This window comes from Cervus canadensis, chromosome 1 (genome assembly GCF_019320065.1).
Source record: "Cervus canadensis isolate Bull #8, Minnesota chromosome 1, ASM1932006v1, whole genome shotgun sequence".
NCBI lineage: Eukaryota > Metazoa > Chordata > Mammalia > Artiodactyla > Cervidae > Cervus > Cervus canadensis.
In genome coordinates, this window is record NC_057386.1 from 7,422,236 (window position 1) to 7,447,565 (window position 25,330).

General features: G+C 46.0%; 1 protein-coding gene across 1 annotated transcript; it reads right to left on the reverse strand.

The window, feature by feature from the left end:
- Positions 1-920: 920 nt before the first annotated feature.
- On the reverse strand, positions 921-24,738 carry SRP68 (signal recognition particle 68). Its single transcript, XM_043461312.1, has 16 exons — positions 24,535-24,738; positions 22,901-22,967; positions 20,805-20,918; positions 17,664-17,859; positions 16,986-17,068; positions 16,631-16,740; positions 16,210-16,292; positions 15,766-15,906; positions 9,235-9,333; positions 8,237-8,301; positions 5,868-6,024; positions 4,897-4,991; positions 4,297-4,426; positions 2,627-2,702; positions 2,136-2,188; positions 921-1,717 (listed from the first exon to the last, which is right to left on the reverse strand). Exons 1-16 carry the CDS (start codon positions 24,707-24,709, stop codon positions 1,490-1,492), a joined length of 1,872 nt encoding a protein of 623 aa, XP_043317247.1. The 5' UTR covers positions 24,710-24,738; the 3' UTR covers positions 921-1,489.
- Between the last annotated feature and the right edge of the window lie 592 nt (positions 24,739-25,330).

Genomic DNA, 25,330 nt, shown 5'->3' on the forward strand with positions numbered 1-25,330 from the left:
ATTTTCTATCCTTATCATAGGATACCCCCCCACACAAACAGCGCCACAGACACTGGCCCAAGTTGGCTGGAGGGCTGCCCACAGAGCGGGCCCCGAACTGCGTTCCCAAGGCTGCAGGACACCCCAGCTGTGGCTGCGGCCCAGGTCAGCGCTGAGAAGAGGCGAGGGAGGTGCAGAACCTTAGACCCCAGGCCTGGGACTGCCAAGGGCGCTGGGGAGCAGGATGGGGCTGAGAGAGGACGGTCCCCGGCGCTCTGCCCACTGCCCGTCAGGAACACTGGCTGGGTCTTCGGGACCCAGATCCAGGACCTTGACCTAAGATCATCTGCGCTGTACCTTCAGGAGGCAGAGACAGAGGAAAGGATATCCCTAACGTGTACAGCACAGACGATGAAACTTCCAATTAGAAGAAAAAAATCTGCTTCTTCAGGCTGACTGACCCAAAGCAAACCCCAGAGGGAGGAGCGTGTCTCCCCAAGCGCCTGCAAAGCCAACGCTCAGGTCTGACGACACAGCTGCTCCCCCTCCCACCACTTCCGGCAAGCCCCTCCGCAGTCCACCGGGAAGGCAGCAGCACCACTGAGCCCACAGAGCTTCATGCATCTCATGTTTAAGTCACTTTTATTCCTTGCTGTCTGACCTTGCTTTCGGGAATTCTATTGTTGATGCTGTAATAGAGATAAAAAAGTGACTAAGGAAAAACAAGCGTGCGGAAGGAAACTGACTAAAATATGATGGCATATAAAAATCACAGGTGGGAAAATCCTGTAGGGCCTCTACACTCTTATCAGGCATCAGACAGACCCATGCTGCCAGGAAGTCAGGAAGCACGTGACAGGACAGGATTTTGCAACAAGGCTCCCAAGGAGAGAGCCGGGGCCAGACGGGAAAGAGGGAGTGTAAAGAACGGGCAGAGCAGCCAGCATCTTTGCCTTTTAATAGAAGATTTGTTTTCATCATTTCTGAGGATAACATATTTCTTCTAAAAATAGAGCTCTTTGCTTGTTCTGAAACTTCTTAACTTTCGCTCGGAGGTGGAGGGGAATAAGGCTGACTGTAACCCTGGGGTGACGCTGCCAATGTCTCCTCGTCTCAGACCAGCTCTTGAAGGGCTCCTGGGTGCTCACAGCAAGGGTGAGTTCATTCAAATCCATGGTAGTGAAGAAACACGACTAAGCATGCGAGCCCCCATCCGTGCCGGCTGTGGACCCCACGAGACCACTCCTGACCGTGGCTCAGACGAGACCAGGAGGCAGGGGCCCCTCCCCCGGGGAGGAGGACACAGGACCCTGCACACGTCCACCAGAGGACGGCAGGGCGTCCTCCTAGCACACGGGGTGGGAGCGAAGTGTACAAACACACGAGACACGGGAAGGCAGGTGAGGATGCTGTACTCCTGCCCTGGGCCAACGCGGGCCTGGACCTGCCGGGGTTTCTCACAACACAGACTGAGAGCCAGACTCGCCCCCTGCCCCAGGGAAGAGCCTGGTTAGCTCCTGAATCCAAAGATGCCCTTGATGTATCCGGTGAGGCCACTCTTGGTCTTCTGCTCCAACTTGTCCTCAAGGGGTGGGAAAGCCACATGGTTGAGGGCCAGGTCAAAGAACAAAGGTTTGCAGGGGATGGGCTGGAATCCCGGCGGGAAGTGCACCAGGCTGGCTTGCTTGGTGACAAGGGAAGGGTCCAGGCAGAAGGTCTCAAACCGTTCAACCAGGGGCTGGAAGTCAAACCAAAGCAGGAACCCAGAGTGAATCGCAGCCCATCGGCGGAACATTCAATCCCCACAAACCTCCTGTGAGGGGTGGTTATGTCCTCACTTTCTTTACAGCTGAGAGTCACTGAAATCTAGAGAGGCTGACAGTGGTGGGCTGGAGTGGGTTACAAGCCTGTCCAATGTCTGAGTCAGAGCCAGAGCTCCTAGCCAGAGCGCAAAGCAGGTTCCTAACTTAATTTGGGACCATTTACATGACACCTAACACACCTCACACAGGCAGCTTTCAGGTCCTTAGTAAAAGAAGCGGGGAAGGGAGGGTGTTCCCTGAGAAATGAAGGGTCCTCTGCTCTATAGATGAGTACACAATCCTAGGGAGTCACGAAACCCTCTTTATTCTTCAAAACCCACAGCCCAGACTTACCTTATTGTCCTTGACTTGGGAAGAGGTTTCTGTTTGGTGGGCATCATTTGCATCTGAAAGTTTCACAGGATTCAGTGAGAACATGGGCTTAATGCAACAGGCTGGAATGATACCTGTCACCCACCTGGATTCTAAACCCTGGGGGTAAAGGCAGCCCGTCTGCAGGGAGTCAGCCCTATTCAACCCGAAGCAGACAAGTTGTGCCGATAACAGACCACACACCCAGAACCAACGTGCTCAGCCCAGCGCAGCGGGCACGGCTCCCTGGGACAGGCAGGGGGACCGCACGCCAGGGCTCCTCTAGATTCTTCCACATAACCCGATGCCTCACTGGGGCAGAGGAAATGGCAGGAAAAAACTAAAATCTCACAGATGAACAGAAACAACCCCTTTCAGTCTCACGCCAGTGGCGGAGGGAGTGGGAGAGAAGAGGAGCAGCAGAGAAGGGGAGTCTGGGGACACAGGCCGCGGGGAAGAGGCGCATGGCTCACCCAGGATCGCGGCTGCCTGCAGGGAGCACTTCTCCGACCTCACTTGTGTGATGAGCTCCTGCACGTCCGGCAGGTCCTGTAACAACGAGGAAAACGTGGACCCATGAGCCGAGGCCGGGCCAGAGAGGGGCACCAAACTAACCTGAGCTAAGTAACCCCACTGGTGTTTTCAGGGATTTCAGGTAATTTGAACATTTTCCCTATTAAAAAAAAAAACAATACATAGAAACTAGCCTGTTTCAAGGAGAGAAATCTATGCCATGTCTTAAGTAATACTGCCTGGAAATAATAATAATGACAAAGATAACATTAACACATTTATCATACAGTAAATGCATTATGTGCCAGGCACTGCCCTAAGCAGTCCACACAACTGTCAATTTCATCTTCATGATAATCCCGAGACAGTCTGTACCTGCATTTTACAGGTGAGAAGACAAAGCACAGAGAAGCCAAAGAACGTGTCCAGTCACATCCCCGGTGGCCGCGGGGCAGGACCCAGAGCTCGGCCGCCCAGCTCGAGGACCTCAGCCCCTAACCACGGCCCTTCTCTTGCCTCAGCCTCTCACTCGGCAGAATCTGGAATGATCGGTCAGGTCTGGATACTGCCGCACCCCTCACGCCTGTTTCCTGTTAGTTCCCCCCTAACCTAAACCCCGGCATGTTAGGGCAGATGGGCTTTCGTGAAACCCCTCTTACTTCTCTCTGGAGATAGACCGTCCACACTGGTTTGTCATCACATTCCAACAACACCCCACCCGATGCTGCCGCCACACTGGTCACCCCTCCCACTGCCCACGCCCGGCTCCCACCCACTCCTATTTCGCTTCCTTCTTTTCTATTCGGAGGTGGGCCCTAGGCAAGTCTTGTGGCTGCAGCAAAACCACAAGCTCTCTGAAGGCAGAAACCAGAGTTTTCTCTACTGCTGAGCCCAGGGCCGCTCCAGGCAGACACTCCCACACTGGCTGTAACGTTGGTAACAGTAACCTTAGCCCCACTTTTCTGAATAGTTTCTACTTGTAAAATACACATGTGTCCCCTGGGCCAGTGCTTTAAGATTCTCTTGTGACCTCACAGCAGTCCATAAGCTTAAAACTCTAGTTGTCATTCAAAAATCAGTAAAATAAACCAGATCGGCACGTAAGCTTTGACATATACTCCATCACCTGGCAGTCTTGCTAAAGTAAAATACACTTTTAGACTTGGTAGACCTGGACCCTGGCCCGAGAATCTGCATTTCTAGCAAACTCCCAAATGCTGCTGCTGGCGGTCCCCACGCACTCGTGTGGAGAGCCAAGTGGTTCTCCACTTGGCTGCAGAGTAGAATCATTGATGGGCTTAAAAAAGCCCCAGTGCAAAAAAGTAAATAAATATAATAAAAACCCCAATTCTCATCCCACATCAAGTAGAGCCAGACATCCACCTTGGAAGCAGTTCCAGCAGGGAGCCGAGCCTGAGAACAGTGCTTTGGGGCAGTGTACCGGGCGGAGGCTGTCTTGGTGCCCGGGTCCTCTTCAGGCCTGGAACGCTGCCATGAGCTACACCCACAGCTCCCGGGCACTCGGGCTCACCACATCCCATGGCTGACCAAGCAGGACCCGCCTGAGAAGGCACCACGGCCTCACGGCCAACTGCTCAGGGCTTAGAAACAGAAGAGGCCACTGGCTTACCTTGAGGCTGTTCTTGAAGGCCCCGGCGTCGGAATTCACTTCATCTGCGTATTTCAGGACCCTGTCATATAGGACAAGGGCTTCACTCCACTTCTTCACCAGCACGTAGGACTGAGCAATGAAGAAACACCTGATGGGGAAGGAAAGAGCCACAGTATTCTTAAGCAACAATCACCCAAGATCAAGGCTTTCCTTGCTGTTTAGGCTAAATAAACTGTCAAGTCTCTTAACGTCAGGCTCACTCCTTGGGGTGGGAGATTTCACCATTCTCACTGTTCCAGTTTGCCAGGCTAACCCACAGACTCCTCCCTGAAATTGGAGCTGACAGTGTAGGTCCAAAGCTGACCCACTGTCTTTTACTTACTGCTAACTCTGCAAAAAAGCTGCGATTCCCAAAAGGCACAGGGAAGAAGCTGAAGACAGGTAGGAAGGAGGGACGTTGCAAATGCTACCTACACTGCCCACACATCTAGGTCATAACCGTTCATCTCTGCTCATGTCTTTCAAAAACCAAAACCCAACCTTCCAGGGACATGCTCCCAAGGCTTCTAGAACCTTCCAATGGTTGAGAGGAACCCTGCCCACCCCAGGGAAAGTTACCTGTAAGCCTTGAAGACCAGAGTTTTGAGGCCTATTTCTTTCTGGAAGGCTCTGTCCTCCTCTAAGCCAGGAAGCTGGAGCAATTCCACCAGATTCTGCACAACAGATGTAACAGGAAAACTCATGAAGAGGGGGACCCACACTGAGTGTTTGACAGAAGGTTTGGAAGAACAGACGTGGGCAGACAGAGCGAGCCTGGGCTTCAGATAACGGGGACGTCTGTGATGAGTGACTCGGCTGCAGCCACATCTGGCGTCACCTCTGCCCTCCTGACACTGAAAGCCCACGTGGCCTCTTTCTCTCTGTCACGATTCACCTTCTTCAGAGACTCCCTGGACTCTCTTGGCTGGAGGGGATCCCTCTGGTTCTGAACTCTCATGTCGGATAGCCCACTTGTGTGGCACCTATACAGACACCTTGACTGTGGGCAGGGGTCTCAAACTCCCTCACCGATGAGCTCCCAGGGAGCCGAGGCAGCATGGCCTCAGGCCCCAGGACACTCAAGGCATGTGGGCGACCAGCTTGCAGAGGGAAGTGCTCCGTGAAGGAATACCAGGGGTTTACGAATGTCTACACATCCACACGGGCTTCCCTGGTGGCTCAGTGGTAAAGAGCCCAACTGCCAATGCAGGACACATGGGTTCGATCCTTGGGCTGGGAAGATCCCCTGGAGACGGGAATGGCAACCCACTCCAGTATTCTGTCCATGGGAAATCCCATGGACAGAGGAGCCTGGTGAGCTATAATCCACGGGGTCACAAAAGAGTCGGACATGACTAAGGGTCTAAACAACAACAAAACACATCAATATGTCTGGATATCACGCTCATGGACAGCTGAACTGGTATGAAAATAAGAACTTCTGTCTTTCACTGAGTCACCAACAGCTCCTGGCTCTCACAACCCTTTTACCATGTCATTTTGTATCCAACCCACACACAGGACAGGCTTTCCCAGTCCTCCGGGGTCACCTGCAGAATGATGTCATAGAGCCGGATCAGGTCCTGGGGCCGAGGGGCGCGCTTGCTGTCATCGTCCGGCTGCTGCTGCAGCAGGGCCTTCTGCAGCCCTTTAGCCATGTTCTCGTTCCGCTTAATCGCTGTTGACAGCTTGATGTAAGTCAGGTAGCTGGAATGGACCACATGTCAGCTCAGGTGATGCTCAGGGAAGCGGATGTGCTGGGAAGAGCACTGGACCACAAGCTGGGCTGCCCTGGGGAGCTGCGGGGGTGAGGGGTGACCACGGCAGGGCTGCAAGGCCTGGGCCTCAACCTCCAAGGGCCTTCGACTCTGGCTGCTGTTCCGTGGCGAACTTGCAGGGGACCCGTATGAGACCTTATGACAAAATTTGATTTTAACTTGAATTATATCTTTTGTATCTTTTGAGAGTTACTAATTTCAGAGGACATTGCTGGTCCTTAAGACGAGAGATGGACAGCAAGCTAGTTACTGAAATAAGGACTAAATAAATAAAATAGCATTGGAAATGAGAGCACTTGAGTAGGAGTCAGGTGGAAGGCCAGAGGGGTCAGGGTGGAGAGCGGAAGTAGAACTGGTGAGAGGGCTGTAGAAGAAAGCAGTAATAAATGCTAAAAGCCAAAAATCAAGAAGTAGCAGCATACACATGCCATTTAGAGACATGGAGGTAAATACCAAAGAGTTTGTTAAAGAATTAAAACTGGCCCCTTCTTCTTGCTGCTGCACCGAGAGGCTTGTGGGAACTTAGTTCCTGACCATGGACTGAACCTGTGCCCCCTTCATTGAGAGTGCAGAGTCCTAACCACTGGGCCACCAGGGAATCCCCAAAAGTGGCTGCATCTGAGAAGTACGAGGGAAAGTCATGAGATGGGCTTTCCTAGAGCTCTGCAGAAAAATCAGACTCTCAAAACACATAACTGTTATTCACTGAGTGGAACAGGAATCTAGATACGTCTTTATTAAGATACCAGGGCTTTATTAAAATACAAGAGCTACTGGATTCCTGACTTTAATCTACCCCAAAGCTGGCCTCTGGTCCTAACTGATCACCATCCCTATACCAGCTACATGTGGAGGCGGGAAGATAGATCCCAGGGCAATGGGGCTTCACAATTTGTAAGTGTCCTGAGCCCTGCTGAAGCTCTCTCGGTTTTTCAAGGCTGGAGGCTGACAACTGCCTTTACCTCTTTGTGGCTGTTAACTACCAATACGTCCCCTAACCTCCTAAAGTCTTGTTTTTCTCATGGGCTTGTTGAAACAAAAGGGAGATAAGGGCTGTTCCCGCTAATACTCTGTGCATCTGAACCATAAGGCAGTCAATGTGACATAATACCAAATTCTCTAAGAACGGAAATTAAGGCAGGGAGAGGAGTTTTTTTTGGTTTTGTTTTTATTAAAATGGGCGGGGGGGGGGGGAGACGGTTGGGAATGACTGAAAATATTGCCAGGTTCACTAAAAAGTTGTAAGCAGTGACTAAGACATTAAGAATTTCAAGGTCACATGGAAAGAGCACCTGAGGAGAAGTGGAATTTTATTTCTCCCAGTAAGTTTCAAAAATGTCACTCTTCCTTCCTCTTTTCTTCTGTGAAACAAAATGATCTATCTTAAAAAACTTAAACTTGACAAGGCGATTTGAAAATGCATATGAAAGAGCAAAGGGAGAAACACAGTCAAGATGTGCCTGAGAAACCTGGTGGGGGTGGACCAGACACCAAGACCCATGATAAAGTTACAGTAAATCACTACGCTGGTGTCAGTACAGACAAACAAATCAGCAGAGCAGAAGAGAGTCCAGAAAGCGAGCATGCAAGGAGGGTGGAATGTCCGCCCACACACCAGCGGGGAAGGACAGACTGGTCATAAATCACACACTGCAACAATCCGTCACCCTCGTGGAAAAAGGTGACACGGATCCTTACCGCGCTCAAAAATAAACTCTAGATGGAATTAAAGTTCAAAAAAAAAAAAAAATCAAAAAAAAAAAGGAATTAAAGTTCAGTTGAACTTGAACTTAAATGTGGACAACGTAAAACATTCAGAACACAGAGAAGAGTCACTCTAGGAGCCTGGAGCTCCTAGAAGGAGAGCAGTGAGCTCTAGAAGAGGGGGAGGACTCAACAAGGGGAGCACAGGGAGCTTCAAGGTTATTGGTTACATTCTAGCTCTTCTGTTGTACAAAAACGGGAAATTATATGGATATTAGAATAATATACATGTGCAAATCACATATGCAAAAATGTGCAGATGCATTCACATTTTAATATGCATCAATAAATTACAATGTACATAAACACTGTGCATACTCTTTTGTTCCAATGATATATCATGTAAGGTTAAAAAGTAAAAATGTCACATCTCTTACCTGTGCAGGTACTGAAGATTAGATACCTTCCCCGACTCCACATCTAGGGTATAATCTCTCTGTTTCTGCAGAAAGTGAAAAGGTAGAGATAAAATGGCTGATTACGTCCTTGGCTCTGACCACCTCATTCAATGGTGTGGACCTCAAAGTGCGCTGGGACACAGGCACAGACTCTAGTAAGTTGAGGTCCTCAAATATCAGAGAACTCCTGGGCTTTTCTACAACGACAAGGTCACGCAGTTTCCACTGACAAAGAAAAACCAGACTTGAACGAGAATTCAGAGTAATGGCCAGTAAGGCCTCTAGTCCACTGTGTCCAGTGTTTACACTCAAAGCATTAAAGCAGACAGTCCACAGTCCATGGCTCCATTTTAGGACCCGTGTCTTAGACCCAAGTTCTATGCCTTGTGCTGTCAGCTCTTGCCTTTGTGGTTGACTGAATAATGGCCCCTAAAGGGAGGAACCTGTGAAGATGTGACCTTACACGGTAGGAGACCTTACAGATGTGGTGAAGTTAAGGATCTCTTGATTAGCCTGGATAGAAAAATCAGGAGACTTCTCTAAGAGTCCAGACATAATAGAAGAAAGCTCATTAGAGACAGGCGGAATGGACAAAGGGAGAGGGAAATTACAAAGGGAGAATAAACAAAGTTTTTGGCAACAGGGAAGAAAGACAAAAATTGTTCTGAAGTTTTCAGCCTAGATGCCTGAATGAATCACAGTGATATTATTAGAAAAAGGGAGCACTGGAGAAATCCACCTGGAGATATGGATTTGAGACCAAAGGCTCAACAGGTAAAACATGAAGCCATTAGAAGCAGGACAGAGGGAAAAGAGTTTCTCAACCTGGTGGAGCCCAGAGGCTTCTGTTGTTGGTCAGCCAATCGTCACATCTAAATACAATGGCAGCTGAGAGTCCCTGCTCTGGGAAGACGACACACAGACCAAAGAGGACCTCAGCTCAGAGCAAGAGCTGGGGGCTCAGCTGAGAGTCCTACCTGATCTGACTTGAGCTCTTCCCGCACGGCCTGGATGGCGTCCCGACACTCACTGAGCATGGATTCAAACAGACGCTCCTTGGTTTCTTCACTCTCAGCCTAAACAAAGGCAGAAGGTGGTGAAAGAGTTTCTTTTTGAGTAAGTCATGGTATTCTGATGGGAGGAGGGCATGATAGCGCTTTGATTCCTCCCATTAGACACGAATACACACATCCAACCAAAAAACAGCCTGGATCAGAGATCATTTCAACTGTTAATATTCTTCATCATATACAATTTCTCTTATGGTTTTATTCATTAATTTGTACAGAAATGAGATGCGAGTATATATAGATGTAAAGTGAACATACCGAAAAAGCATTGATACAACTGATCTAAACTGTCAACCAACAGAGGCTTTCATCTCTCCCCTACCATAGAACCTCCCACTGTTTTCCTTCGATGCTCCACCTGTGCTCAGGACCAGTACCTGGCATCTCAGGGGAGCCTTATGGACTGGATTTGGGGCACTGCCCCCTCACACTGAAGCACAGCGCAAGTTCCTTTCCCTTGCAAACGTAACCCAACAGGGTTGTAGATACCGGATTTCTTCTAAGCCCCAACTAGATGAGTGACATTACTAGTCAATAACCAACCAAAGATATCTCTCTCTCCTAAATGCCATATGAGGTTTTCCTGCATATAGGAGGTATTCCATACGGCTACGCTGAGAACATCTCAGGGCAGATGAAGTTGACAAGCATTTAATAACAGTCTCTGCAAAGCACAGGGTGTTGCCCCTCTGCTAGGCAACCGGGATAAGGCAAAAAGTGATTCACTAACTGAATACCTGCCAAACCACATTATCATTCTAAAGAATCTGACTAAGCAGGTGGGAATGGACAAAAAGCAGAAAGGAGATGAACTTGTGTTACTGGCAGACCCACTCTGACATTAGAACTTCAACATTCCCATGATTATATTTGACTTTCCACAGAAACTAACATCCAATCTGATCTCTTGACATTCAACTGACCTCCAGAAAAGCTCAAAAGAAAACCCAGTACTGCCCACTCCTTTAAGATATGGTTGGGAGGGGCCTTCAGAAAAACCTTTTCTTCTCTTAAGAACTCTCATGTTTTTCCTAGTTTCCAGTGTGGGAAGAAAAAAAAAACAACAAAACTTCCTTGTAAATTACCCAATATAAATCAAACACACTTTTATAAGTTACTTGACTTTCTTGTTGTTCAGTAACTTAGGAACAAATCATGGGCATGGCTATTCTATAAATTTATAAAGGCAAACCCAGACTCCATTAACACACTGCAGGCTACAGCGGGGCTGTCCACTAGAACTTTCTGTGACGGTGATGTCCCTGCAAGGTCCAGTGTAGCGTCATTAGATACAGGTGGCTGCTGAGCACCTGGAAGTTTAATCAATTTAAACAGCCGTATGTGTTCAGGTGGCTACCGTACCAGAAAGCCTGGATCTGGAGAAACACACTTCACATGAAACACCGTTAGGATCTCAAGTCAGTAAGACTCTTCGTACTCATTTAATCAAACTAGCCAAATTTTTCAAAGTACAAATCCTGTGGAACGGGGCAGCTGCAGAGTTGACAACTGGAATAAGACATGAAAACAGACCTGGACCAGCCACACACAAACCAGAGCCGCGCCGTGAGCAGGCAAGATGAACTCCAGCACCAGCCTGGTACCGTGCAATCCAGCAAGCATGCCACCAACACCCTTTGAACACTGGAGGGGTTCAGCAGTTGGGGCAGTGAGTGTTTAAGTACAAGAAAAGAGCCAACTGGTTTTACCAGCTACGTGGGACCTGCCTCCTTTCCTAGGGAAGGAATGGCTCAAGTGAAAAAAATTAATACGACGCAGAAACGCTGTACGTCTTTACTGCCTTTGCCTTCGCTCCCTCTGAACAAGGAAACCTCTGCATCAAGGTACTGAGGAGCAGCAAGTCTCCCCTCCGCTTCCCCTGGGAATCTTACAAAGGTCTTAAAGCACAATGAAGGGAGAGGCCGACCCGGATCAGGGGCTGTCAGTCGGCCGTGTTGTTCGTATGCAGCCACACTGCACAGGGACGGAGACCACTCATCTCTGGAGCAGAAGCTCTCACGGTTCTCCCTGGGCTGGGCAAAACGTCCACACAGGGAGCCTGAAACACATTTTGCTACTTACACTCTTACTCTGTAAACCTGTCTCGGAGGCAAAGATAATTCTGAAGGGACAGTGGAACAAGAAACACCTCTCCACGTCTATGCAGAGGGGGGCTCCCTCAGAACCCACGTGCAAATGGCTCAGGTCTGCCGGCGAACCAACGAGAACCGGCTCCTGCACACACGGGCAAACCCCCTGCAGGACGTGTGGGCGGCCTGGACCTTCCCGGGTGCACCCGTGACAGGGAGAATCCCGCAGCCCCGAAGTAACGCGTTACTCAGTCCTAATAAACAAGCTTGAGGTCAATCTTTATAAAACTTCAAACACTCTCAGAAGTGCTTTTCCACAGCCCCAAGGCACATCTCTAGGCTGAGGAAAACCAGCTGTACGTGTCCTGAGGTGAGACCCCTGGCTCTTAAAGACAGAGCTCCCAGGCTGTTTTCACTTCTCTACTTGGTGTGACTGAGAGGCGAGTCCAACACATTCTCCGCCACACCGGTAGGAGAACCAAGGGGATGGCAGCCCAGCCTCACTCGGCAGTGAGGTCTAGGAAAAAACAGAAATTGAGTAAAGGACACAAACCTCAGGTAAAAATAGATTTTTTTTTTTTTTAACAAAAAGAAGATATGATCTCCTTCCAGTCAAATATTAAAGTGTTAGTCATAACCTGAGGATAAGAATCATCAAACCTATACATTTTTAACCTGCCCCCGCCCCCAGCCACCTGATATCCTCAAATCACTACCAAGACAATTCAGGTGTGATCAAGTATTAACAAAGCAAAATAAAAACAAATGAGAAAGTAAGACAACATTAGAGACATGCAGACCTAAAACTTGGCTAAAGAAAAGGAGGCTGTGGCAGCTGGATTTTGGCAGCTGATTAAGCCTCAGCTCCAGTCTTTGCAGTTTAGTATTATCTCCTTGAATTCTTTCTTTCTTCTTGCTTTTCAGTAAACTGTTGTTTTAGTATTTAAAGGTCACAAAAACCTCTACAAGCAACCAAGAAGTGGAGGTCTACCAGATTCCTCCAACAGAGTTCCCAGAGGGTGGGAAACACTGCAATGAAAAGCCCCGTCTCCTGGGCAAAAAACTCGATACAACATGGAGAACTGGCAAATCACCTGCCAAGTGCACCAATGAGCAAGCAGTTCTTCTGGAGATTAGCCCCGAATAGCCAAAGGGCCTTTTCCATGCGTAATAACCCAGCATTCATTTCAATTCAATTCACAGATAATCAGCCACAGAGCTACACCTGAAACCTAAGGGTTTAACCAAACTTCATTGGATGCTGTACTTAATTTTCTCACTGGCTTGACCTGGTATATGTGTGATACAGCATATTAGGCATGTAACTGTTTTTAAGGTTAAAACCTTAATGGGATTCCTGGGATTAATACACATTTTGTTTGCTCAACCAAATTATTATTATTTTTTTTTGCTCAACCAAATTATTTAAAGGTCTCGCATATTCAAGTGATCCTTATTCACCGTAAGATCCTTAAAGACCACAATTAATTGTATTCACCTCAACCAGCACATTAACCAGGCACTGAATAGAAGATAACACTACAGATTCTACGAACACTAAAATGATAAAATATTATAAACTGTCAATAAAACCAACAATTTACATGAAATCAATACATTACTTTAAAAAATAAAATCCACACTGACACAAGATGAAACAGAAAATCTGAATAGCCCTCCAACTCGTAAAGGAATTATATTTTTTTTAAAACAAGCAAAAACAAATTATAAAAATCTTCCCACCAAGAAAACTCCAGGCCCAATAGTATCACTAGTGAATTATAACAAACATTTAAGGAGAAAACAAAAAGTTACATACTCTTTCAGAAAACAGGAGGGAACATCTCCAAACTTGTTTTACAAGGTATGTGTAACCCTGACACCCACCCTAAAAAAGACATCTGCCATTATCTGTATAAAGAAGGACTTAAAAAGAATATATTTAACAACATAAACACGCATACTGAAGGAGAGGTGGGAACACAGAACTAACAGCAGTTGCGATGAGATGACTGACCATGAGTATCTTCATCTATTCAAGGCTGGAATGATGTCACTGCTTTTTCTTGCCAATATTATGAAAATGTTAGCCAATCTTGAACTTTTTTTTAGTATTTATTTATTTGGCTGCATCAGGTTTTAGTTGGGGCATGCGGGATCTCTCATTTTGGCACACCAGTCTCTAGGTGTGCGAGCTCAGTTGCTCTGCGGTGTGTGGGATCCCAGTTCCCCGACCAAAGACTGAACTGGTATCCCCTGCATTGCAAGGCAGACTCCCGAGCACTGTACCACTAGGGGATTTCTTTGAACTGCTTTGTAAGGGGGACTATGACCTGGAGGTCCGGAAGTCAGCCCTTCACCTACACTAAAACCCGAGTTTGAGAGTAATCGTTTTAGTATGTGCACAAAGCTCAACTAGTCACCATGCGATTGAGGTGATCTTCAATTTTAAAGGCAACAGCTTCATGTGCAATTATGAAATGTTTTTCACCTAGTCTAATTTATCCCAAACTGAATTACTTTATGAATAAAGCAAAAATACCTCCCCCATTTAGATTATTATTCTCTATTTGTTAAAAAAGCAAAGGAAAGACAAATTCAGATAAAACATGACTGTATCTTCTCCTCCCACGTGGGAAACCCCTCCCCCCAGTAACCTTCTAAAGAGGATTCTCCTGTGAAGGACTACTTTTTTCTATTAAGATTCAGCTTTTTCAGTCAGGGGCCCAGGACTCTGCTTTTCTATTAAGTGAAATTAAATTTAGCTCTTCACCAAAGCCAAGTAAAACGATCCTGTTACTAACCTTCCTGATGAATCTAAGACTATGTGGAAAACTTCAAGGAACATGAGCTTTGGAATCAAAAGGGCACGGTTTTAAATGCAGGCACTCCCTTCTATCAGACATATGGTTATGGACAGGTGAGTTTTCCCATCTGTAAAATGAGTATCACCCACCTCACAGGGTGGGAGAGAGAAATACATGAGACCATTAAGTAGTGTATCCAGGACATAGAGGAGGATCATTACACTCCCTGCTTTTCTCTGTGGTGTCTCTGTCCAAGTGACTACCAGGTAATATGTGAATTCAGACTGTATGTTGATCTAATAAACACTTGTATTGTATAAATGGTAAACATGAATAACTTTTAAAGTTACTTAGTAAATGTTAACTTGTCCTGTCCTTTACCTAATCTATGTCTGTGGCCCTGTTCCTAAGGTGTCTCTATTTTATTTGCCCCCATTGACCCCCCACCCCATTCTATCCAGAATTCCTACCCCATTGTCACTAGTGCCCGGCACAGAACTGTGGCAGTTTCCTCCTTCCAATATGTATCACTTTAAAGGGAAAACCCAGTTGCATAATCTAAATGGTTGTTATCAGCCCTAGTCAAGAAGAGAGACCTCTACTGTTAAGTGCCAATGAAATGCTCTCAGAAAAAGTTTAGTCTTTTAGATGAAAGAAAACTCAACTTTCCGGTACTGTTCTAATCTTCTGTCCTGTAAGCAAATAAAGGGGGAGGTGAGGGGCCATATGCAATACAGACAAAAGGCACAAAGAAATCCTTCAGTTGTTGAAAGCTGCCCCCAACCAAACGAGCCACTTTGGAACAAGTCACTGAAAGGCCTGGATACTCAACACAACCAACCAGTACAACTAGCAAAGCGCCTCACACACATATCCCTCTGGGGACAGCAGCCTGCTGTGAAGTCCAATGAAATGCCGCTGGCCCCTGTTGAGGCTGGAGACACAGGGAGGTGTGGTCTCTTTTTCAGATGTTCTTCGCCTGATACAGAGAAGGAGCTCTAAAAACGCCTCCATCACTGCCTACTCCATACAAGCCAGGATCACCAAAACCTCTTCTCTTCTGGAACTCATCTGGTTGTTCACACCCACAATCAGGTAATAATTATGTCAGCAGGAGCATCGGGCCGTACGGCTCGGCATGAATACTGCATAAACACCACACGTAAAACAAGCTGATCGGGTTTAGCTAGGCAGTCTCAGGGACAAGAGGTGACCCTTCAGGGCTGGAAGGAGAGGATGAGAGGTCAGAGAGACACCAGACACAATACCACGCTGCTGCTCCACCTGCTGGGCCAAATGCCACCCCTGACTCGAAGCAGCCCTTCGCTGCCCCCATTTTCACTGAGAGTGTCACTCTCAATTTCTTTGGCCTCTACACAGAAAAACTCCTCAATAAACTCAGCTTTCAAAAGAATTCTATTCAAGAGCATGCATCTTGAGATAGTCACCCAAATCCTAAACAGCAACAAAGTATCACATCTTAACACACAAGGACAACCTGGAGACACACGGAGAGAACAGAACAGGGCCCGGCTCCGTACCTGGACGATGGCGGCCTCGTTGTCAGCCAAACCCAGTAAAAAGATCCTCACTTTGTCGATCTTCACGGGAACCGTCCTGCCCCTCCATTCCACTTCACTCATGGTGGCTGCCTGCTTGGCTCGAGTCTGAGTGATCAATGCCTAGAAAGCAGTTATAAAATGTTAAAGCTTCAACTGTGGATGTGAGTGATCAAGGTGAAGTTCACTGGGAACTATTGTTTGTCTCTCCCTGTAACTAACATATTACATATCCCTGGGCAGGGGAACTAAGATCCCACAAGACACGGCAAAAAAAAAGGTGACAAAAAGTTTTCATTAAAAATACAGATATAAATATGCATATATTAATGGCAATTATCTCTGGATGAGGGGATTGTGTGTTACTTCTTTTACTGGACTTTTTTCAAACTGAAGACCTTTCACAGAATGTGCACACTAGATTACCTCCAATTTTTCAGCCAGGAGACCCTCAGTACCCCCAGACCTCAATCTCATCTGCATGAGTTCATTGATAGCCGACTGGTCCCCTGAGAAAGAGAGAGAGACTGAGTGGAAAATCCTCAAGGGTCTTGGTTGTTTCCTCAAGAACTCTCAGATTCAACTCCAAGCTTCTCCCCATCACCAGCACGTTTCAATGAATCCTAAGTCCTTTCACAAGGCTCTGGGTGAGCACAGATACGGCGGGACCAAAACTGAAGCTAGGGAACTGCCTTCTGGATGTCGAGCAGAGCTGACTCCAATAACTGTGCTCTTTTCATCAACACAAACCCACACCAAAGATGGACGCGGGGGAAAGGGAGGACAGTTAAAACCGTCCTCCAGGTTCCGCAGGCCGCCTGTCGCCGCCCCGCACAGCCCCGCTCACCGATGTTGTAGGCGCAGTAGCGGATGTTGGGCGAGATCTCCTCCACCCGCTGGTTGTACAGCACAGCCTGCTCTTCTGTGAAGGCGCTGGCCAGCTTCTCGTAGATAGTCCTGCCAGGCAAGGAACATCACAGGTCACAGCGGCCTCGCTTTAAGAAAATAAACTCAAAAGGAACACAGATCAACTACCAGAACTACTGGCAAATTCTGAGGCTGAAAGAGAACAATCCACATTTCTCAAGAGAAGGCAAAAAGAAAGAAACTGCAATTACTTTCACAGAAGCAATCGTTGGCTGATTTGCAGCTTGCATGTGACTATTATCAAAACTGGCCACAGCCTTTGGGCCAGAACTTACTTGCATTTATTAAAAGCCTCAATGGCGGCTTTCCACTCTTGATGTTCGAACCGCAGCATTCCTGAGAGGTAAGCTGTGTAAGCCTGTGAGGTGACGGGAAAAGAGACACTGCTTCAATGCCCAGGAACCAGGGTACAGCCCAACCTCTACTTGCTTCAAACTCTGATATCAAGAATAGATATTCAGGTTGATTCTAAAAAAATAAAAAAATGTGTCTCACTAATAAAATGTGACCCATGGGTAATTTATGATTCATTTACTTCCCAGGAGAGAACTTCAAAATAAAGAAAATTTGCTCTCTTTATTTTACTTAACAACCCACTTCTGGGCTATACCATTAGCATCATAAATTGAATGTAAACTTGAAATCTCTTCCATTCCTTTTCAAATACTCATTAAGAACAAAATTCTTACTTTGTGAACTTCCCAGATACAAGTCTTTCACATACACGTCAAAAGAAGCAAGGGCTTTCTTAAAAGTTAGAGCCAATTCTTAAAATCCAGGAGCTCAAAAACAAAAACAAGAGCCAACTTCACCGTTTAAAAGCAAGATTAGGTTTTTTCCTCTCCTGATTACCAACATACAATGGAATAGACTCTGTTCTGTTTAACTGTATTATTTTTAAAGTCACATCTCTAATCTCCACAATAAAGCAAAGCTGATGTTATGACACTAACCTGAGCCTCCAGCTTGGTCTTGGCATCCACACGATTGCTCTCACACAGGCGTTCCAACTCCTCGGCATGCTTCACAGCTTTGCGTAGGCGAGACAACAAGTGGAACCGTTTTCGGGGCTCGGTGTTGGCTTCCTGCTTGAGCTGCATAGCATAGCTCCAGGCTCTCTCAGCATCCATCAGAACCAGAAGCAAGTATCTAAATCAAAGACAGAACAGGCCGACTGAACAGCAAAGGCCAGGAGCACCAGACTCAGATATCGTCTGAGGAACAATCTTCGGTCTCTCAACTTTTCCCTAGGCCCTCCTTTGCTTTCCTCCTCGGAGTTGCTCTTCTCACAGTATCAACCATGGTTCCAAAATCAGCATCTCCAGGAGGTCTCTAACCACCTACCAGACACATCTCATGGAAAAACCTGCTACCACCTCAAACTTGGCAAACCCAGACTTGCTGTTGTTAGTTGCTCAGCTGTGTTTGACTCTTTGTGACCCCATCGACTGTAGCCCACCAGGTTCCTCTGTCCATGAGATTTTCCATGAGAATACTGGAGTGGGTAGCCGTTCCCTTCCCCAGGGGATCTTCCTGACATAAGGATCGAACCTACATCTCCTGCATTGCAGGCAGATTCTTTACCACCGTGCCACCTGGAAAGCCCTTACTGAAGTATAACTGACTTAAAATTCTGCATTAGTTTCAGGTGCAGGGTATGAGGTATTACTGACTATATTCCCTATGTTGTGCATTACATCCCGATGAATCATTTATTTCATGACTGGAAGTTTTTACCTCTTAATCCCCTTCCCCTATTTTACCGACTCCTTCCTACTTCCATTGCCTCTGGCAACCACCAACTTGTTCTCTATGAGTCTGTTTTATTTGTTCAGTTGTTTTTTAGATTCCACATAGACTTGAGAATGCACGGTATTCTAACTTCACTTAACATGATACTCTCCAAGTTCATCCATGTTGTGGCAAATGGCAAGATCTCACTCCTCTTTATGGCTGAGTTACACATATGTAAATGATCTTGCTTTTAAAAGGTGAAGTTGGCATCTCTTGTTTTTGAGCTCTTGGTTTAAATACAGACAGAGGGACGTCCCTGGTGGTACAATGGCTAAGACTTCACGCTCCCAATGCAGGGGGCCCAGGTTCCATCCTTATCAGGGAAGCAGATCGTGCATGCCGCAACTAATACCTGGTGCAGCCAAATAAGTAAGTCTGAGAAAATGACCCACAGACTATTCATACATATTGCTTGATAGGGTAATCCTGTCATACTAACAACCATGTATACATTCAGCAATGAAACACAAAACTCTTATGCAGTAATTTACACATGGCCAGATTTCACTTGAGATATACAGATTTAAAGCCACAGGACTGGAAAAGGTCAGTTTTCATTCCAATCCCAAAGGCAATGCCAAAGAATGCTCAAACTAGTGCACAATTGCACTCATCATCTCACACGCTAGTAAAGTAGTGCTCAAAATTCTCCAAGCCAGGCTTCAACAGTATGTGAACCGTGAACTTCCAGATGTTCAAGCTGGTTTTAGAAAAGGCAGAGGACCAGAGATCAAACTGCCAACATCTGCTGGATCATCGAAAAAGCAAGAGAGTTCCAGAAAAACATCTATTTCTGCTTTATTGACTTTGCCAAAGCCTTTGACTGTGTGGATCACAATAAACTGTGGAAAATTCTGAAAGAGATGGGAATACCAGACCACCTGACCTGCCTCCTGAGAAATCTGTATGCAGGTCAGGAAGCAACAGTTAGAACTGGACATGGAACAACAGACTGGTTCCAAATCGGGAAAGGAGTACGTCAAGGTTGTACATTGTTACCCTGCTTATTTAACTTATATGCAGAGTACATCATGAGAAATGCTGGGCTGGAGGAAGCACAAGTTGGAATCAAGATTGCCGGGAGAAACATCAATAACCTCAGATATGCAGACGACACCACCCTTATGGCAGAAAGTGAAGAACTAAAGAGCCTCTTGATGAAAGTGAAAGAGGAGAGTGAAAAAGTTGGCTTAAAGCTCAACATTCAGAAAACTAAGATCATGGCATCTGGTCCCATCACTTCATGTCAAATAGATGGGGAAACAGTGCAAACAGTGTCAGACTTTATTTTTTTGGGCTCCAAAATCACTGCAGATGGTGATTGCAGCCATGAAATTAAAAGACGCTTACTCCTTGGAAGGAAAGTTATGACCAACCTAGATAGCATCTTAAAAAGCAGAGACATTACTTCGCCAACAAAAGTCCGTCTAGTCAAGGCTATGGTTTTTCCAGTGGTCATGTACGGATGTGAGAGTTGGGCTGTGAAGAAAGCTGAGCACTGAAGGACTGATGCTTTTGAACTGTGGTGTTGGAGAAGACTCTTGAGGGCCCCTTGCACTGCAAGGAGATCCAACCAGTCCATCCTAAGGCACATCAGTCCTGAGTGTTCATTGAAAGGACTGATGCTGAAGCTGAAACTCCAATATTTTGGCCATCTCATGCGAAGAGTTGACTCATTGGAAAAGACCCTGATGCTGGGGGGGACTGGGGGCAGGAGGAGAAGGGGACGACAGAGGATGAGATGGCTGGATGGCATCGCCGACTCGATGCACATGTGTTCGAGTAAACTCCGGGAGTTTGTGATGAACAGGGAGGCCTGGCGTGCTGCAGTCCAAGGAGTTGCAGAGAGTCAGACACGACTGAGCGTCTGAACTGAACTGAACAGACACTGAAATTTGCATTCTGGAACCCTTACCTAATAACCAATTAGGTTATTAGTCTAATCACTGACTTCCACATTTACCATTCCACCACAGTTATTTCTGAACATGTTGCAGAGTCTCTCTGAGCCTGCTTTCTGTTTGTTTTGTTTTTTGGGCCATGCCGTGCAGCATGTGGGATCCCAATTTCCTGACCAGGGATTGAACCTGTATCCCCTGCATTGGGAGTGCAGGGTCTTAACCACTGGACCGCCAGGGAAGTCCCAGTTTCCTCATAATGGAGGAGTAGTAAAGATGCCTATTCCACAGAGCTGGTACAAAAACCACATGAAATAACTCGTGTGTGGCACGACATCTGTCACACTGTAATTGTTCAATAAATGCATTAACAAGATGTACTCAGCACTGAGCAGTCAATACCTGTTATCAGTCAGAAGATCTTCAGTTACTTTTTTCCCTGTGAATTTGTGCCTGTTCCCCATCTTAAAGTTGAGTGTTTTCCGAAGACGTCTTTGTCTACGTGAACAGTAGCCCCTGTAAAAAACCACAACCAAAAACCATTCAGCTAAGCTGACAGTACTTTCAACAGTAAGTTCTATAATAAGGCAAGGTCAAAAGTTTGGGATATTCTATTTATGGTTGCTATAGATACCACCACCCTCTTGCAAATGTTTACTGAATGGAAACATGCAAGGCAGTATGACTGGTGTTACAGAAAACATGAAGAGACAGAGGACACGGTACCCATTCTCAAAGAACCACACTCAAGTTGGAGAGAATCATGAAGAGAAAATGGCAAACTGAAAGTGACCCGAGTAACCTTTCCCTTCTTGTTAACCCCCTTCCCTGGTGTGGACTTATGGTGGGCTTTGAAAGAATGAGTAGGATTCTGATGGATGTGAAAGGGAAGAAGCGGCATCCTGACGGAGACTGTGATGACAAGGAAGACATGGAAAAAGGAACTACAAGAGTATCTGAAGAAAAATGAGGTGAACGAGGATATCACCAAGAAATACGATAAACATCACCTCTTATGCCAAGCCTCTCTGTACTCATGCAGTTTTTAATTCTTACTTCTACTATAGTCTGAGAATATAATCATGTTCTTAATCTCTCACTAATATAAACTCCTTGAGTACAAAGATGATTCTATTTTCAAATCTCTCCCAGTGTCTTGGCATAGTGTCTAACATATATATGCGCAATAAAAGTATCTTGACTAAGCTAGCGTAAAAATACATGCAAAATTTTACCACTCTTACTCAAAACAGCATAAAATTTACAATATAAAATGATATTTAAACGGTAACTTCAACATCTCAGTCTTAAAGCTACCAAGGAACAGGTTACTAAAAAAAAAAGTATGACTGACTCTATGAACTATAGGTCTTTTTCCTCAATTCATAATCATGCTTTAATTATCACTTACCCTTTTACATAAAAATCAAATGGAACACACACATTATGGCTAGAAATGTAAACTGGTAAAAATTTTCTGGCAATCCATTTATCAAGATCCTTAAAAATGTTCATTCTTCCTGAACTGACAGTCTACTTTTACACTAAAGAAATAATCAGAAATACAAAGAGGAATGATCAGAGATTCAAGGGAACAGAATTTTTAAGCCTACAAAACTGGCTACCATATAAATAACCAACTCAGGGGAACAGGTAAATAAACTATGGTATGTCTATATAGTTGATATAGATATATATCAGGTTATAACACAACTAATAAAAATCACATGTACAGAACATTTTTACAAGCATGGAGAAATACTTAATACATGATGTTTGGCAAAAGAGTAGGATACAAAGATGTGTACACAATGTGAGCAAATTTATGGGAAAAACGCGTAGGAAGAGACTAGAAGAACAAAAATACTATTTGGTAGGCACACATACACAAATATATTTATGTACTGAAAGACAGAAATATAGACTAAAATGTACACAAAGTCATTTTTATGTTATATTTTACTACCAAAAAATCTAATTGAAAACCCAACATTAAAAATATTAATAATAACTAGGAAAAAAGAAAATCCAAAATTGGAGTCCCAACAGCCATTCAACTGGGGGATAAAAGCAGACTATGGTTCACCCCTGCAATGGAATACCACTGAGTAATATGTTAGGTGAGAGAATCTGGACACGAAAGATCATGTTCCGGAAAAAGCAAAAAAACTACAAAGACAGGAATCAGAATAGCAAATGCCAAGAGCTGGGATATAACCCAGATTCTGTAACATGGTTATATTTAAAAAAAAAAAAGATCACCATAATTCCTTATTTTTGCCCGAAGCTTCCATGTATCTGCAACATCTTAAGGCAAAATGGATAAAAAGATTAGCTCTTTTTAAATTTGAAAATCAAGTATCTTTTTGAGGATTTAATATAAGAATTAGACTTTCCAGGTATACTTTCTGGTAAGGCACAGTAGGGAGGGTAGTAACAAAGGCAAACCAAATTTGAAAAAGCCAGAGATGTCTATACACCTTGCAAGTGATACTAACCTGTACCTCTGAAAGTCTCCATGCCGTAAGCCATGCTGCTGCTGAGATTCCTTTATAATCTGAAGAACTAGAGTCCAGATTAAGGAAAAGCTTACAGTGCCAAGAATCCAAATAATCCAAAACATTCACCCGTATTAGTACCAGTAATCTATATTTGTATCAAATCACAGCTCATTAAACATTTCTAAAATGCTTAGTACATTAACTAGTGAAATCTCTAGTGACCATTTTCAATAGCTGCCTTGTCAGAGGACAGGGCTAAGCATGTAAAAAACCTGATAGCCTGAACTTTCATTTACTACTTCAAACTAAAAAAGGAGGGCATCCTTAGTCATTGAGGATTAATGAGACCCAACAGTTTAAATATAAAGCTGCTGGATTCTACTGATAAATGCTGACTACATTTGGGGTGGTTCCCAGTGATTTACACCTGGGCCTAGTGTTTTTACTCATTTAAGCAGATTCAGGTTATAAATGACGTGTACTACTACTCTATTTGCATAACCTTCTACACCTGCCAAACCTGACTTTGCTTAACAGCTGTGACGCTGTCTGCGCCTAAGGTGAGCACATGCCAACCACAGCAGGCCACAGTTGGTATTAAAATACCAGTTTTTCTCTTCAAAGAAAAAGCATTGACCAAATTCTCCTCTCTAAGAATTTTAAAATATTTTAAGATTCTGTCCCAAACTTTGGGAAGTCCAATGACCTTTGCCTACCATTTTAGTTTTCTTTTAAAGTTTCCTCAATGCTTCTTTATAGGTATATTTTAAAACACTGAACAATGAAAAGGCTATTTCAACAACTAAAAAGAGACCAGCATGTACAAGATCTATAGTAAAATCAGAGCATTCTAACATCCATTTGGAAGGATATCACCAGTTCAAAAAGTAAAACTTCAATCTGCTGAAAAACTTTAGTATGTTAAAAAGTCAAGCTAAACGTACTATTTCAGAAATTTGCTTACGTTTTCATTTCAAAAAGCCACAAACTAATATCAGAAACACTCAACTGTGATACACTCTGATGCAAACTAGAAACCGATTCCTCAACAGCTCATCTGAATGCCTCTCGACAAGACAAAATGCCTACGAGATATATTAAGAGAACTACACAAGTAACCTTAACAATCTTCTATGATTTATATTCAAAATGGGCAATAAGCTTTTTCCTTGGAACAGTCAACCTTCGCCTCCACTTGCAGAGCATCAAACTGTACTTTTTACTATGCACTCTCCGACGGCTGTCAGACAGAACTATCAAGCCAAAACGTCGAGACTGCAGTTTCCTTCTCCCCACTTCAGCGGCCCCAGGTGCCAAGTTCATCACAGTGGTCAGTGTCAGCCCCACCACCAGACCCCCCAAACTGGGCAACTGCGGGGAAACTGCCGAAAACTGCCCCATTTTCTGGTGCCGCCTGAAAGAGAACGTTCCCCAGCGCGGAGGGCAGAGGAGATGCGAAGAAAAGCCAGTCGAAGAGCAGACCCTGGAACTGTTAAGTGCCCAAAAGTAGGGGCGAGAAGAAGTGCAGTCCTCGGCCTCTCCTGCCCAGGATGCGCCGGACCCGCCGCCTCTCCCGCCCGCCAGATCGACACGTAGTCATTGCCGAGTTAGGCCCGACTACTGTAGGATACTCTCCAAACTCAGGCTATCCCCGAATTCTTTGTGTGCCTTCGAGCCAGCCGAAGGCCGCTCGTTTTCCTTATTTTCCTCTCCTCCGGCGGTACGTCCACCACCACTACCGCCGCTGCCCCCGCCGCTACTGCCGCCTCCGCCGCCGCCTCCGGGAACCTGCTTCTCAGCAGCCATCTTGCCCCTGCGCCGCAGAGCAGGACGGGATAGAGGAGGCGAGACGACGCGGGTGGAGAGCCCGGCCGGCTCGGACTGGCTGACGGGATAGCGGCGGACTCCGCCGCCGACGGCCCTGCCCGCAGGCAACGGCCACTTGCGGCAGCGCGCCTGCGCGTGGACGGCGATTCTGGGTCAGCAGCGGTGGCGGGATTAGGGCTGGGGGCCCTCTAGGCGCGAGGACGCTGTAGCTGTTAAGGTCTCCTGGAGGCAGCCTTCCTTGGATGGAGGGCCCTGAGACGCTCCCCCCGCCCCCACCTCCTGCATCCCTGCACGGGAGACCCCGTTGGATAAGACCTTTGCTTCCCGGAGTGTCTTCCTCCCTGGGAACCTGGGAGATGGGATTCCCACCCTAAGGAAGGAAACACCCCGCCTGGGAGGGGACAGCCTCTGTCTGCGCCGTCCTCTGGAGCCGGCCGTAATGCAGGAACTCTCAGCTGCATGGGGATCTGTGCCCTTCTTTGGACTTTGGGGCGCGCTTGAGCAGTCCGAGCAAAAAGTGTTGAATTTTGGAAGACTATGAACCTTTGCTCTGCAATATGGCACTGCGAGCTCTAATTCTGGCTCTGTCGTCACGACTGG

Bases quoted from the DNA above. Each gene is read 5' to 3' on its own strand.
- SRP68 (XM_043461312.1), bottom strand. From the start codon at position 24,709: ATGGCTGCTGAGAAGCAGGTTCCCGGAGGCGGCGGCGGAGGCGGCAGT. The intron at 4,427-4,896 runs GTAACTTTCCCT...CTTCCCCATCAG, and splicing joins CTGGTCTTCAAGGCTTACAG to GTGTTTCTTCATTGCTCAGT. The intron at 1,718-2,135 runs GTAAGTCTGGGC...TTTGACTTCCAG, and splicing joins CCCAAGTCAAGGACAATAAG to CCCCTGGTTGAACGGTTTGA.